This window comes from Talpa occidentalis, unplaced genomic scaffold (assembly GCF_014898055.3).
Source record: "Talpa occidentalis isolate TD23 unplaced genomic scaffold, MPIMG_talOcc4v2.1 talOcc4.14, whole genome shotgun sequence".
In the NCBI taxonomy this organism is placed as follows: domain Eukaryota; kingdom Metazoa; phylum Chordata; class Mammalia; order Eulipotyphla; family Talpidae; genus Talpa; species Talpa occidentalis.
In genome coordinates, this window is record NW_023601433.1 from 20,555,165 (window position 1) to 20,571,624 (window position 16,460).

The 16,460-nt window shown below is 39.0% G+C and overlaps 1 protein-coding gene and 1 pseudogene across 1 annotated transcript in view; both read left to right on the forward strand.

Moving 5' to 3' along the window:
- Positions 1-5,090, forward strand: part of FBXO28 (F-box protein 28) — a 31,405-nt gene extending 26,315 nt beyond the window's left edge. Inside the window, exon 5 of the mRNA XM_037510168.2 lies at positions 457-5,090. Coding sequence (XP_037366065.1) covers positions 457-851 — 395 coding nt within the window. The 3' untranslated portion in view covers positions 852-5,090. The remainder of the gene's footprint in view (positions 1-456) is intronic.
- A 2,960-nt stretch (positions 5,091-8,050) lies between these two features.
- On the forward strand, positions 8,051-9,351 carry LOC119245213 (methionine adenosyltransferase 2 subunit beta-like; annotated as a pseudogene).
- The last annotated feature ends 7,109 nt before the right edge of the window (positions 9,352-16,460 follow it).

A 16,460-nucleotide genomic window follows, 5' to 3' on the forward strand; every position in this document is an offset into this window, starting at 1 on the left:
TATTCTTACTGTTTGGCTAAAGTTAAAGCCTTCGCATACAACTGAGTATAGAGAGAACTTAGACATATGAATGGTCTGTACTTTTAATAAGAAAGATTGTTTGCTTATATGAAATAAGATAGAAAATAATTATATTCCACATTCACTACTTGTATTTTCTTACTATGTCCTAAAAAATGTTTTATAATATTTTAAGTCCAAGTTTATTCTACTATACCCTTCTCCATTTGCTTTGACTCCACATATTACCACATAAATATGAGAATTAGAATTGAAACTCATTTACAGTTAAAATAAGGTGTCTGATACTAACCCATTAGAAACCAAGCAGACTGCAAAGAAGAAATTTTCACAAGTGATGGCATAAGGATCTCCCATTTTAAAGTAAGTTTAATTAATGCGGTATTATTGATAGCCATTTCAAGTGATTGACTATTTTGAACTATTTCTCCACAGTTCCAGGACCTTCTGCAGCCCTAACAACAATGCAGCTTTTCTCCAAGCAAAACCCTTCAAGACAAGAGGTTACAAAACTTCAGCAGCAGGTTAAGACAAATGGTGCTGGTGTGACTGTTCTCAGGCGTGAAATTTCTGAGCTTCGCACCAAAGTGCAAGAACAGCAGAAACAGCTTCAAGACCAGGACCAGAAACTGCTAGAGCAGACCCAGATCATAGGTGAACAGAATGCACGGTTGGCAGAGCTAGAGCGCAAACTACGAGAAGTCATGGAAAGTGCAGTAGGAAACTCCTCAGGGTCCGGGCAGAATGAAGAGTCTCCTCGGAAACGAAAAAAGGCTGCAGAAGCCATAGACTCGCTTAGGAAATCTAAACGTCTCCGGAATAGAAAGTAAATTGAAATGTGGTTCTAGCTGCAGAGGAAGACACTGGCTTAGTAGCTTAAGCAATTACGCTTATCAGGATACTGTGAGCAGCATGGTGTCCCTTAGGCTTCTAGGCTTTCAGAACACAACTTACACTTGAACTTTCATGATTGGGACATTCTTTTCCTGCTTCTCCTGGTTGAACTGATGCACAGAATCTTTTTACTTTGCAATAGATTTGTACTAACCAGACCTGTTCTATCATGTTTAAGAAGTTAACTTTTTTTCTGTGCAGAAAATGTTTAAAGTAAGTTTATTTGTTTCTGCGTATATGCACATTACATAAGGATCTTAAACAAACCAGTCTTGATAGACTAGAAGTTAAGCTTAATACAGAAAATGTCCTGTTCACTTGAAAGAAAAGATCTACTTTTTAAATGGACAATATCTTGTTTAAAAAAAGTTGACTTTTTGTTATAAGTGACCTTTGTCTGGAATGTCTGAAAAGTAGTAAATGCTTTTTGGTATTGAAATAATGGGTAACTAAAAATGGACTTCCATAGTATTGACTGTAGAAGGGGCCTCTACAGTATTGACTATATATTTTTATAAATTACTGTCAAGGGGTTTATCCAGTTGTTACATATATTTTCAGTTTTCTTAGGGGGCCATGTCCTACATTTGCATGGATGGATGCATGCATTGCCTAGTCAGCTCACTTAAAAAGCTCTTGCACTGGTATTGATCTTGAACCTCTATACTTCTCCACTTTTTAGAGCAGTGTCTTGGTTTATTTAAGCACTTAACATCTTCCACCACAGTGGCTTGCCTCTAGGGGAAGGGATTTATTAGTCCATTTGTCCTCCAGTTTTACAGGAACAAGAGTATTAAAGCCCTGTTGCTTTATCTATTCTCTGTAGGGTTCAGGTATACTGGCTAAGGCAGAACCCCAAATTCCAAGGCTCTATCAATATCAGACCTCTGGTAACTAGTACTGTTCCTCACTCTCATCACTGTGTATGTGCTCATTGATCCAGTGTGGTGACTGAGTAGGGGACTCAACTTGTGGGATGCAGTTTTGCCTTTGAAAAAAGTTCATTGAGAAAATTTTACCATGAAAAAGCATTTTGATCATTTCATTTCTGGGGGATGACCTGAGGGAAGCTTTTTAATAATTTCAAGCTTTCCTTTTCCTACAACTTTAAACAAAAGCTTTAATTTCGTTTGCACTCCTATTTTGAGCTTGTAACTGGAAAAGCATGTCTTGCACTGTTCAACCTTCTGAGTGGTCACTTTAAACAACCTCCAAATTGTGTACAGTGGTTATTTTCCCCACTTGTATATTTTTGAGACATTCAGTTATTACTGTCCTAGTTTTATTTTAATGTACTAAATTATGTAGTTACTATTTACTGTTAAGTTCTTTTAAAAACTGTTGCTTTGGACTTCAGTTATTTAAAATAAATTTAGGTGTAATGTAGAAAACTATCCCTTTCCAGGTGGGAGTTTGACACCTGTATAAATTTTAAGGTTGTGGTAAGTACCTTAGTTGAAGAAAAGCACAAGGATACCACCTTTTTTATCCCTCCAACATGACATGGATTTGCATCTTTTAGCTTAATTTCACTAAATGAAAATTTTTCTTACCCATTTTTAATACTGTCCTTACATAACATTGTCCTTAGATTTTGATCAACTCTATGTCTTAGTTTGAAACTCCATTTACAATATAGTATGTTTTCAATGAAAAACCATAAAGTAACATCCAAGTGTTTCATGGTTTGTTGGGAAGGTAATACTAAAATAAACAATTTCCAAAAAACACTTGTCAGCCAAGGTCATCCATAAAAGTCTACGTCACGTCTGAAACTTATTTTCTCAGCAGATCTCATTTTTTCTAATCATAGGATTTAGCCATATTATCATAACTTTGGAGGAGGCCTGCTGGAATACTCATGGCCTTTAATAGTCTGCTTTCCTTGTAATGGGAAGACTTTTTTTAAGTAACAAAGTACATGTTTACAGGTTTGCAAAGTATGATCCTTATGCATCAAAGGGATATAACCTCAGATTATTTCCTTAAGTAGTTGTTAATGAGTTAAAGTTTCCTGAATTTCTTTTTAAACTACATGTAGATACCCTAAATGTACCTACAGTCTTCCATTAGTTAACATGAGAATTTGGCTTTCATAATGAGCATTCACACTAATAGAAGGTGGATTTTGTTTCAAAATTCAAATTTCTACAGTATACACTGTAATCACCTGCCCATAAGATTAACGAGTTGCACTTGTTAATGCACGAATGTTCCGTAACAACAGAGAATAAAACACTACAGTTAAGTTGTTTGTTTTAAATCTTATTAAACTACCTAGCTAAAACATGTTGGGATATTACCTATTTGATAGTTATACTTTTGGATAGTATAGTGGTATTTAAAATTCAACAAATCACAAATTATTTTGATCAACTAAAACTGACATGTTACAGGAAAATTATAACTTAGCTTCCTGAGAGAAAACTATCCTGCCCTGGACTATAGACTAATTTAAATGCTATATATTAATACTGTGTTGTCCTAGAACAACATTTTGTAAACTGTTCTTGTCATCTTCCTTGGCTGTTTTTCAGAAGAGACTTCTCTATTTTAATGGGTTGTTCCCACTCAGAAATTGATTATTGTACAACACTAAAGAGAATGTGAACAGACATACATAAAAAATGAAGACTGCCCCCACCTCACCCCAGCAGGATCCTCAGTTTATATCCCACATGGGCCTGGCTTGGTTTTCACATATTCCTGAAATGATGAATTATCTCAGAACATGAAGTTATAGAATCTGTTCTTTTTCCAGCTCTTTTTTTGATATATAGAGCCTGAAAGTAATGAAACAAATACAAAATGGATTCAGTAATACAAATACAAAATGGATTCTTTAACATATTTTAAAGACCATTGGGGTGCCATCAGGTCTAAAGCCAGTAGTTTTGGAGTCACCTTTGTTTTGTAAAATGTTATTGAGGAATACTGAACTTTACTGGGGCTTGCCTTAATTTCTAGTAGTTTCAAGATGTGTGTGTTGTTATTCTACTTGTTAAAATATTCTATGTAGCCCCAAAGGTGAGTAAAAAGAGTTTAATGCTTAAATAAGCTAAAGGTGTCACTACAGCTGGAATTTTGAGAGAAAAAGGGACATGTGAACATAAGGCTATGTGTAATAAAAAAAAGACACCTTATTGCACTATTTTATGCATTATTTTATATGCCATTTCATAGCCTGCACTTTAATCTCCAAAGAAATGATGTTTGATGTCCCAGTTCTTTAATAAACTTTTTCCTAAGACAGGGCACTTAATTCTATTTTACTATACGAAATTAGTTTCTAGGAGGTGGATTTCTTTTTTGAGTTCCCTATTTCCTTAGCCATAATATTTTCTAGGATCTAGGAACTCCCTATCTTGTCTATTTCCAACAGTATATAGTTTCAGTGTAATATAAAATTCATCCTTGGTGACCAGCACATTCCTATATCCTAATCCTGCAAAGAGTACACATTTGTTATCAAATCCTCTAAAAATAACATGCTATAAGTAAGATTTGAAGCCAGGAATAATAAGGCATTCTGAAAGGAAACATCCCATGTGATGCAGTGTCTTGGAAATGGTGATTTCTAATACAAAATCCAATTTTACATACCATATAATTGGGATCAATCTGAATTCCCTTAACTTGCGCACAAAAAGTTAGTAAAAACTACTTGAAAATAAATACTGCCTATCATCTGAGATGAATTTAAAAAACTAGTCTGCAAAATGAAATGAGCAATTTGTTGACTGCTGCCTACCATTTTATTTTTAATAGCATAAAATTTGTATTCATGATAAATACTATAGGCTTAGGTAATGTTGGCCTTTTCCAGCTTCCTATGAATCTTTATTTTTGAAATTCAAAAGTTACTTTCAAGTGTTTCCTGTTTTGTCTGAAGAGAGCCATGTTATTTTGAAGCATACTGGTAATTTATTAGGTCCATTGCCAAAGTATACTGGTCCACAATCAAAGCTATACCAAAAGTTTAGATATGTTTAATTCCTTTATGTGGTATCATGTCTGTTTACTTATGCTCATGAGCAACAATAAATAACTAGCTTACCTTTTGGAATTTTAATTGTTAAATTATTTGAAAGTGAAAAAGCACCTCCCGGTCACACAACAGGGTACATAAATAAATGTGTTGTTACCAGTGCTACTTGTTTGCTTTGTATTTCATACATGAGATTATAGAGCTCACTCTAACAGATGCCATATTAACAGCTACCACCTCTTAAAGTTCTACACTGTGTGTTTTACATGTGTTGTTTAAATCTTCACAGCAACCTTATAAATCAGGTTTTACTCAATATAGGGAAGTTGATTCGGGTTAAGCATTTTGTATAATATCCAAGGTGTTATACAAGTGAATGATGTGATTTGAACCAGAGCTACCTATTTCCAAAACTTATGTGCTTCCTGCTACATTATACTATTAATACATTCTTTAAAAACCCAGGAGCAATGAGACTCGAGGTTACATAATGAATATATATAGATAATCATGCCATTCATCCACTAGAAGTAGTCAATGCTGTAACATACAGAACTTAAAATCTGGAAAAGACTGGCTGAACTTGAAGAAGGCAAGTTTAACCCTAAAGCTGTATGGTTTTTCACCGTACAGGTTAAAGAAAACATTTCTAAGACTTCTTGAATAAGAAACCAACTAGGCAGTCCTAGCAGAAGATGTGGTCTGAGGCCTGGTAAGAGGTTCCCCATTTCCTTACTATTATGTTGTGGATCACGACGAAAGCAGTGACCACAAATTTTGCTCTACCAGGGCAGACTACCAGGGAAGCTAGTATTATTGTAACTTTGATTTGTAACACCAAATCTTATTTTGTACTTAAGAAACCAATGCATTTAAAGGAATTATTAGTTTATATTTTATATTTTGGGGCACAAAATGTATAAAGAAGTAATTTTGTGACATCAACAACTGAAAGGTGAGCAGAGAGGGCTCAAGGAGCCAAATTTTTATAAGTTACTTAAGTTGGTATAAATTCAAATCAGAGTGTTATCACATAAAAATTTAAACTTAGGGGCCTCCCCTGGTGGCGCAGGTGGTTGAGCGCAGCGCTGTGAAGCCGTCCGCAGCCTCTGCAGCGCCAGTTCGATCCCACCTGCCCGGCTGGCGAGAATCCCACTTGGTGCAGCAGACCTCTCCTGTCTCGCCCGCTGCTCCCCTCAGCAGTGTATTTCAGTCAGTCCTGTGCTGCTCTGTCTCTGGTGAATCCTCTCACCTTCCTGCACATCTGGCCTGTACCCCAGTTCTTGTATAAATAAATAAATCTTTAAAAAAAATTTTAATTTAATCCCCAGGTTAACGCCCCCCCCCCAAAAAAAAAAAACAGCTATGGAATATACACAAGAGAAATAAGAAAGGAGTTTAAACATTTTTCTACAAAATAATTGTAATCATAAGTGAGACAAAGCTGCAAGGAATATTGAAAACAAATAGAACTACCATATGATCCAGCAGTTTCACTCCTAGATGTCTGCCCAAAGAATGCAAAATAATAATTCAAAGCAACATATATATAATGTGTTCACTGAAGCCTGACTTACAATAGCCAAGTAATGGAAACAAGCTAAGTGCCCAAGTACTGATGAGAGGATTAGGAAGATGTGGTATATAGACAGACAACGGAGCTATAAAAAGAAAGATGAACTCAACATTTGTGACAAAATGGATAGAACTGTAGGGGTTATGCTCAAATAAGTCAGAAGGAGAAAGACAAATACTTAATGGTGTCACATACGTGGAATGTAGAGACAAAAAAAAAAGTGTCAAAAAAAAAGCAAAAACAAACCCTAGAAGTCTGTCTGTAGAATTGAGTTTAGGGCCTCCCTGGTGGCACAAGGGGTTAAGAAGCAACCTATGAAACTATCCGCAGCCACTGTAGCACCAGTTCAATCCCCGGCCAGGAAGCTACCCACATGGTGCAGCAGACCTCTCCTGTCTCACCTGCTGCTCCCGAGCAGTGTGTTTCAGTCAGTCTGCCTGTTCTGTTCCCCACTCTGTCTCTGGTGAATCCTCTCACCCCCCACACACCTCTGGACTGTACCTCAGTTCTTGTACACATAAATAAATCCTAAAAAAAAAAGAATTGAGTTTATACAAAAGGGAGAGGGCATGGAGAGAGCAAATTAAAGACAGTACACAACGAATAAGGTGTACACAAACAGAATTCCACAGTGCATTACAAGGATTGCACATCATTAGGAATTTATCTCAGGTGGGATTTTTCTTAGGGATGTAAGAATGATTCAATATATCACATCAGCAAAAGATTAAAATCATATAACAATGTCTATAGATGCAGAGAAAGTTTTTGATAAGAACATTCATTTAAGATAAATATAGTTTATATATATATATATTTACATCATTGTTCATTTTTGTACGGTGTTTGAATTCTCCTCTCAGGTATTATCCCCATTAAATTCCCACCACCAAGTCACCAGTAAACAGTCACCATGGTCTCCTGTGCTCTTCCCTCCCCTATTTTGACCCTCCTCTTTCCTCCTCCCCTGCTGAATGTCTCCAATTTTTACACAGTTTATAGTTTGCTGGATAATTCTGTTTTTGTTTTTTTGTTGTTGTTGTTGTTGTTTTCCTGATCCCTTGTTTGGTTCCCCTATATTCCTCCTATAAGTGAAACCACCCGATATTTTCATTTAAGACAAATATTTTAAACAACATGACAAAAGAAGGAACATGTGTCAACATAATAAAGGTCATCTATCATAGACCTAACCAATAAAATACCTAACTTGAAAACTGGAAAAATTTCCCTTTTACGATCAAGAACACAGCAAGGATGCACACTGTCACCAATTTTAATGTTTATGAAATATGTCACAAAATAGAACAGTATAAAGAAAGAAATCCATGTACTAAAGAACTCTGCTCTTTATAGAACTCTATTATGTATTTTAGGAGTTAAAAGCTCAGCTTATAACAACAAAATTAATGTTTTATTGCCTTCTACAACCATTATGAGCCCTTTGTCGTTCCCATTATTTGGAGTGACTATTGTGACATTCTTTGCTTTTAAAATGTATATTTGGGCCCAAGCGGTCTTGGGCCAGAGGAGGTGGTGGCCACCGTGGCGACGGCTACAAGATGGCGGGCATGGTGGGACTCGAGAGGGAGCCGTCCATCCACTTCACTCCTGGGGACTGCCTGCTGGTGGAGGAGGAAGTTAACATCCCCAGTAGGCGGGTTCTGAATACTGGTGCCAGCGGGCTGCTTGGCAGAGCTGTGTACAAAGAGTTTCAGGAGAAAGCATTTTGTTGGCTGTGGTTTTAGAAGAGTGAGACCGAAATTTGAACAGGTGAATTTGTTGGATGCTGTTGCAGTTCATCACATCATTCATGATTTTCAGCCCCACGTTATAGTACATTGTGCAGCAGAAAGAAGGCCAGATGTTGTAGAAAATCAGCCAGATGCTGCTCTCAACTTAATGTGGATGCTTCTGGGAATTTAGCAAAGGAAGCAGCTGCAATGGGAGCATTTCTAATCTATATTAGCTCAGATTATGTAGTTGATGGAACACATCCACCTTACAGAGAGGAAGACATCCTATGTCCCCTAAATCTGTATGGTAAAACAAAATTAGAAGGAGAAAAGTCTGTCCTACAGAACAATTTAGGAGCTGCTGTTTTGAGGATTCCAATTCTATATGGAGAAGTTGAAAAGCTTGAGGAAAGTGCTGTGACTGTTATGTTTGATAAAGCGCAGTTTAGCAACAAGTCCGCAAACGTGGACCACTGGCAGCAGAGGTTCCCCAAGCATATCAAAGACGTAGCCACAGTGTCGCCAGTTAGCGGAGAAGAGAATGGTGGATCCATCGATTAAGGGAACCTTTCACTGGTCTGGCAATGAACAGATGACCAAATATGAAATGGCTTGTGCAATTGAGGATGCCTTCAACCTCTCCAGCAGTCACTTAAGACCTATAACTGACAGTCCTGTCTTGGGAGCACAGCGTCCAAGAAACGCTCAGCTCGACTGCTCCAAGTTAGAGACCTTGGGCATTGGCCAGCGGACTCCATTTCGAATTGGAATCAAAGAATCACTCTGGCCTTTCCTCAATGACAAGAGATGGAGACAAACGGCTTTTCATTAGTCCATGCGTGGCTTTTGTTTGTTCATTTGTATAGTATGTGGCACTTTTTACAGAAAAAAAGGAAATAGTTTTGTACGAGTGCTCTTTAATTGTGACTCCTGAGCTTTCAGGTAAATGATGCTCTTGCACTAGTGAAATTTTTGTCTAAAGAAACCAAGGGCAATAAATAATGCCTTGTTTGAAGTAATGATTTCTGTTTATCATTTGTTTGTTCTGGCTTAACTTACTGTTTGAGTGTAGTAAATTATGATTCTTAAATATTTGAGAGCCAGGACAAAACTGATCTGCTGTAGACCTTTTTTTTTTTTTTCTTTTTTGGATGAAATGCATTATTCATTCCAACAACCTCTACCTTTGCTGGACTTCACAACTGTTGAATCTATTACGTTTTAAAGTGTATTGAATAGGATGAAAATCTTTGTGTTCATTATCTGCTTTGCTTGAACTCAGATCAAAATATTTGAGGAAAGAAACTTTATTTTTGCAGCGTCAGTTCAGTTTTTATGCTTGAGATAGTTCAGTGAGTTATGTATATTGGAACTCCTCCAGCTTCATGCCTCCCAATTTTATAGCAATGTATGGTGAGCCGTGGAGAGAGGAGGGGAATGTGTGTGTGTGTGTGTGTATGTATTTTTTAAATATATATAAAATTGTAATTTCCACTCCATGTCACTAAGTGCTATTTCATCTATGTAAGTCTTTGGACCATTCATGTATAATAATAAATATGTACTGCTGGCATGGGAATGCTTAAAAATAAATAAATAAATAAAATGTATATTTGAAGGTGTTCTCAAATGTGGTAGCCTTTGAAGTTTGTTTAGTTGTGAATCCAAGGCCCTCTCCATTGTTTGAATCCCAAAGCAATTCGAGAACTAATCGCATATGGTAGGGGGAAGGCAGGAATTTGACACAAATTCTGTGTCCATAAAAATTGATGTCGATAATTGAGATATTCTAGCCTCTAGTCTCTGACTGGCTGGTCCCCTCCTTTCTTCCCACATAGAAATCTTCAATAAGTGACAAATGCCATATTTAAAAAAAATAATTGTAAGTCTGTGGTCCTTTTCTACAACTGGGTGCACTGCCCAGGCCAAGAAAGAGAACATAACTGACCCCAGAAGCCCACAGGCTCCTCTCCATCGTATGCCTCCCTCATGTTAACCACTATGCTGGATTTGGTGAACTCGTTTCCTTCTTTTCCTTAGAAAAAGAATGTGTATAAAGAATGAGCTACAGAGAGATGCAGTCAATGATGTGTTTGTGTCTTACAACACGTTTGCAAGGGATGGAGAAGCCATGATTTGTAATAACTGCAATTTCTGCAGCATAAATAACTACCATGGCAAAGTTCAAGGTACTAATTTTATGATTCAGTGAAATCAACTGACTCATAAAGGTCTTGATGATTCATTTCTTTCTGTTCTTCAAGCTGGTAGGAGCTGCCTCCAAGATGTCACTGTCAATAACTACAAGGCTTTAAGAAAAAGGTCATAAATAAAAGTTATTTTTAATAACTCAGCTGACAATGGGCCTTCCTCTATAGGATACTGGAGAGCAGAGATCCACGTCCAAGTGCTGGGGGAGCCGATGGGCAGCAAGAGCATATGCCATGCTGCTAGTGGTCAACCAAGAGGCCCAGGCCAGAGGGTGAAACGTCCTGCACCCCTACTATTAAGGGTGCGTAAGGCCCATTGAACTGTCCTTATGGAACTGTCCATTGAACTGTTCCCCAAAGCAGTGACTGTCAGCTTGAATCTATAACCCTTGGGTGTAGGCAGCTGGAGTTTGAGACTTTGGGGAAGGTCCAGTTAGTAGAAATTACTGGAAGTAGATAGACGTCCATCTCTGGCCCCCTCATGAGATAATCTCCTCTCTACAGCTGGCTTTGTTATACCTGTCCTAGCCCCTCCTGGGGCAACTGCCATGCTTACATGCATTTACTGTGCTTGCTGACATTAATCAGAGTTCAAAGCACTCAGGCCCTGCGGTAGGAGCTTGTGCCAACAAGGAGAGTCTGTTCAGGGAGGTTGCCAGAAAGAGACCCATTGCAGTTCCCTCCTGATCTTATTTATTTTTTTTTTAATTTATTTATTTTTTTAAAGCTAAGGCTATTTTTTTTTTATAGAGGCTTTTTTTTTTTTTTTGTGTTCGTTTTGTTTTGTTTATACATGCACTGGGTACAGTCAGAAGCACGGGAGGGTGAGAGAATTCACCAGAGCCAGAGCAGGGAGCAGAGCAGGCAGAAGGACCGAAGTACACTGCTGAGGGGAGCAGCGGGCGGCAGGAGGGGTCTGCGCGCCATGTGGGACCCAACTCCAGTGGCCGGGGAGCAGCCGGGGATGGAACCGGCGCCGCAGAGGCCTCGGTCAGCTTCACAACCCAGCGCTCAACCGCTGGGCCACCCTCTCCTGGGGGCAAACCTCCAAGAGAGGGTTGAGAGAGCCTGCAAGCAAACCCCCAGCTCCCACATAACTGCTTGTGCAGGCACTCCTGGGAAAAACATGAATTGTAGAACCTGCAGTCCAGAGCTGGACCACAGCTGAGGGGTCAGTATTGACCTGAGGCTTCTGGGAAAGCTCTGATTAAGGAACTGGCCTAGAGAAGCAGGTTGCAGATTTCCCCCTCAGGTCTAGCACCCACAACCTCTAGGAAGACTTGAACTCTACGTCCTCTCCATCAGGAACCTCTTTGCTTCCAGATGCCCTAAATCTTAACTTGTGCCAACACTAGGGGCCCAGTCCTCCAAAGGTTTCAGTTTATAAAGCAACAGATACCCAAGTGTCCTGGACAAACAACCTAGGATTCTATCCTGCAAACTGTTCACATAATATAAGTTCAATACATAAGTTAAGGAAAGAAAGCTGTTTAGCTCAACACAAAGAAATTAACATATAGTATTAAGCAAAATGAAGAGACAGGATTATACAACAAATGATAGAACATAAATCAAGGGGAAAATCTAAGTGCAACAGAACTGAGTAAGTGACCCAAAGAAGACTTCAAAGGAAGTCTTGGGCATCCCTGGTGGCGCAAGGGGTTAAGACGCATTCTATGAAGCTGTCCGCAGCCACTGCAGCATGAGTTTGATCCCCAGTCAGCCAAAGAGCTACCCACATGGCACAGCAGACCTCTCCTGACTCGCTTGCTGCTCCCCTCAGCAGTGTATTTCAGTCAATCTGCCTGTTCTGTTCCCCGCTCTGGACCTGGTAAATCCTGCCATTCCCCACACCTCTGACCTGTACCCCAGCTCTTGTATGCATAAATAAATAAATCTTTTTTAAAAGAAAAAGTAACAGTCTTGATGTTTATTGAAATGAACAATTGATGGAATGGATGAGCAGAGCCCTTGACTTCTTGGCTACACTCTCCTGAATTCTTACCTCTGAAAGATGGAGTGAAAATGGAGACAGGGAGAAAGAGAAATGCTGGCAACCTGCCCTTGAAGAAAAAAAACACCATTAGCCCTTGAGTGGGAGCTGAGCGAATAGGGAGTCTTCTGTTACTGGCTGCATCTGCCGGGAGTGGAGTATGTTATGCTGACTTAGGGTTAGGGGCAGAATTAGAAGGCCATGATTAAAATGCCATGAACATTTGCTGTTTTGACATTTTAGATTCTCTCAAATAAATAGTTCTTCTTGGTGTTTATGTCCTTAGAACAATTTCCAAAGATTTTAAATAGTTGTTTCCAATCATTTTCACCATGTAAGGCTGTTTAACTGGAGAGTAGGCCCACAGAGCTGCTCAGACCTCCATTCTGGAAGTAATTGTAGATTTTACTTGAGGTCCATGATAACTAATAAAATTGACAATTTTCACATCCTCCCTGGCCATTTTCACTCATCAGTACCAGCTTGCGCCCAGATTCTTTCCACATGGTTTTCTGCACTACACTCAGAGGGTCTCTCCCTATAGACTGCATATCCCAGGTTCCCACATACCTGGTTTTTTTTTTTTTCAGACTGGGACATATATCAGTAGTTCTTCCTTTTCCATTAAATATTTCTTTATTTCATGTGTTATTTTTTTCTCTTAAGCCTCCCTTTTCTAACTGATCTTTTAGAGTTCCTCTTTATACTTTTTATTTTTCAAAGATTTATTCTTTTTTTTTTTTTTAAAGATTTATTTATTTATTTGTACAAGCACTGGGTACAGTCAGAAGCGCAGGAGGGTGAGAGAATTCACCAGAGCCAGAGCGGGGAACAGAGCAGGCAGAAGGACCCAAGTACACTGCTGAGGGGAGCAGCGGGCGGCCGGAGAGGTCTGCGCACCATGTGGGACCCTCCTCCGTGGCCGGGGAGCAGCCGGGGATTGAACCGGCGCTGCAGAGGCTGCGGGCAGCTTCGCAACCCAGCGCTCAACCACTGCGCCACCGGGGAGGCCCTATTTTTCAAAGATTTATTTATTTATGCATACAAGAACTGGGGTACAGGCCAAAGGTGCTGGGGGTGAGAGGATTCACCAGAGACAGAGTGGGGAACAGAACAGGCAGATTGACTGAAATACACTGTGGAGGGGAGCATCAGGCAAGTCAGGAGAGGTCTGCTGTGCCATGTGGGTCACCTCCCTGAGGGGGGATCGAACTCGTGCTGCAGTAGCTGCAGATAGATTCATAAGCCCTTGTGCCAACAGGGAGGCCCCAGTTTTTCATATATTTTTAATGCTAATCCTTCATTGTTGGAAATATTTGCTCTCACTTTATGGTGTATCACTTTTTTCCATGACCTCTGTTGATAAACAGTTCTTAAATTCAATCACTAGTCTACTGTTAAAATGTATTTTCTCTTTTTAAAAAAAGATTTATTTTATTTATGCATACAAGGTTCAGGGGTTCAGGCCAGAGGTGTGGGGGGTGAGAGGATTCACCAGAGACAGTGGGGAGCAGAACAGGCAAATCTACTGAAATAAACTGCTGAGGGGAGAGCAGGCGAGTCAGGAGAGGTCTGCTGTACCATGTGGGTAACTCCCTAGCTGGCTGGGGATCGAACTTGTGCTGCAGAGGCTGAGGATAGCTTCATAGGTTGCATCTTAACCCCTTGAGCCACCAGGGAGGCCTCCCCAGGGCCCCCCCAACACATTTTTAATGACAATTTTCCCTTTTCCTCATTGATTTTACGTTTCTGTATATGTACAGAATTTATTTCTAGATTTTCTATTCTGTTCCACTATTATGTTATTTATCTCTGAATTAACATTATGCTACATGTTATATAGTAAAGTTTTATCAGAATTCTTAGCATATGGTAAACTAAGTCCCCTTATCTTGTTCTTCCATAGGTATGTCTGTCATAGAGATATTCTTGATATTTTTATTATTCCACATAAATTTAAAATTAGCTTATCAAGTACCACCAAAACCCATTTGGATTTTGATTAGAATTGTATTGAAGTTAGAGATCAGTGTGGAAGAGAAGAACTGACATCTTTCAGTCTTCCAATCTATTAATATGGCCTATCTCAAGATTTTCTTAAGTCTTTAATATCATTCAGAGAAGTATTAGTATTTTCTCTTAAAGATTTTTCCCATGAGTGCCTCCCTGGTGGTGCAAGGGGTTAGGACGTAAACTTTGGGGCTGTCCGCAGCCACTGCAGCACGAGTTTGATCACCCAGTAGGCCAAGGAGCTACCCACATGGTGCAGCAGACCTTTCCTGTCTCCCCCACTGCTCCCCTCAGCAGTGTTTTCGATCTGTCTGCCTGTTCTGTTCCCCACTCTGTCTCACCCACCCGCGCCTCTGGCCTGTACCACAGTTTTTATATAAATAAAACAAATCTTTTAAAAAAAAAAGAAAGAAGTCCCTCATCTGACATATCGGTCCTCCCTCATTAACAGATTAGATCAAGAAAGTTCCAATATCTCTGGGTGGTTGTGTTGGGAGGATGCCTTAAGCCAGACCTGTAACAGGGACATTCTGCTAGCTGAGATACAATGTGGGTGGAAACCTGGCCTTATTACTCAATCAATTTCTTGGCCTTGAAGAAGAGATGCAGGTAAAAAACCTGCCAGGTGGCTTGTCCAATAAGGCAGAACAATGAAAAGATGCTGAAGTTCAGGTCTGGAGTTGTTTGTTGACTCACTGGTATCACAAATCTTCTTGCCCTTTTCCTGTAGGCAAAATAGTTAATATTAATTATAGATTTTGAAACATCTCCCAGGCATCATAGCTCTGCTACTAAAGGTTTGCACTTCTTAACATTAGTAATCTCTTTGTAATTTTTCACCTACATTCCATGCTTCAGTGTGTAGAATCATGAATTGGTTAGATATCTGCCCTGTTCTCTTGCTTTCAAAACTTGGTATATGCCATAATCTTCAGTAGTAAAGGCAAATTATCTCTTGGTTGCATCCTCCTTAGTGCTCAGAACAGAGTATGGCCATCAGAACCTGTGTTCTTATGGCAGGTGCGCTGGCCTCCAGCATCCTGAAACTGGTCAGTGATAGCTGAGGCACTGGTCCTGAGAGTTAACTAGGAGGTAGAAGTAGGTGGTAAGGACTGAGCTGGGGCCAAGAAGAAGTAAAAGCAGCAAAGTTAATAGGTCAAGAGCCATGCTGGACTGTAGGGATCAGTGCAAGTGGCAAATTCTTTCCTTTAAAATGTCAAGATCCACATTCAATTCAAGTGTAAAAGGTAAAAAAGAGTTAAATGAAAGCATTCCCTCTTAACCCTTTCCCCTTGAGTGCCTACTTTCTTTCCTACATGGTATTATTTTGGGGGTATCTTTCTAAATATATTTTATGTCCATCCAAGGAAACATTATTATGTATTATATATACATATATAAGTATGTATATATAATATATAATGTAATAGATTCTATATAATATATGTGTATACTCCCTCTACACTGCATTTTGAAGATCAGTTCAAATTAATACATAAAGAACTTCCTCTTTTTTTTTTTTGAGGTGGTATAGTTTAGCATGGTACGATTAATTGCATGTACCAAACTTAATTGTTTTGGTTTTGTGACGATTTTTTTCTTGATATGTCTCTGTAAAGATATGAACTTCAAAAAAACTATAACCATAACACATTTAAGAAATTACACAATAATTTCTTAATATCATGACATAGATAATATTTAAATTCTCTCATATCAATTTTTAAAAATTTTAACTATTTGAATCAGATTCTAAATTAGGTAAATAGAGGTTGATATACCTTAAGCCCCCTTTAATCTATAGGTTTTTGTTCTCTCTTGCATTTACTGTGTTAAGAACCCAGGATATGTCCTAAGGTTTCCCACAGTGGAGTAGGGATCTTGCTGATTGCGTTTTCGTGGTGTCGTTTAACATGCTTCTCTCTCCTTTCTATTTTCTACAGAACAGCTGTTGGATGTAGAGAATTGGATCATATTTGGAGCTTTGTAAATGATGGGGATGTGGGGAGTAGAGTGCTTTTATTAGGCGGTG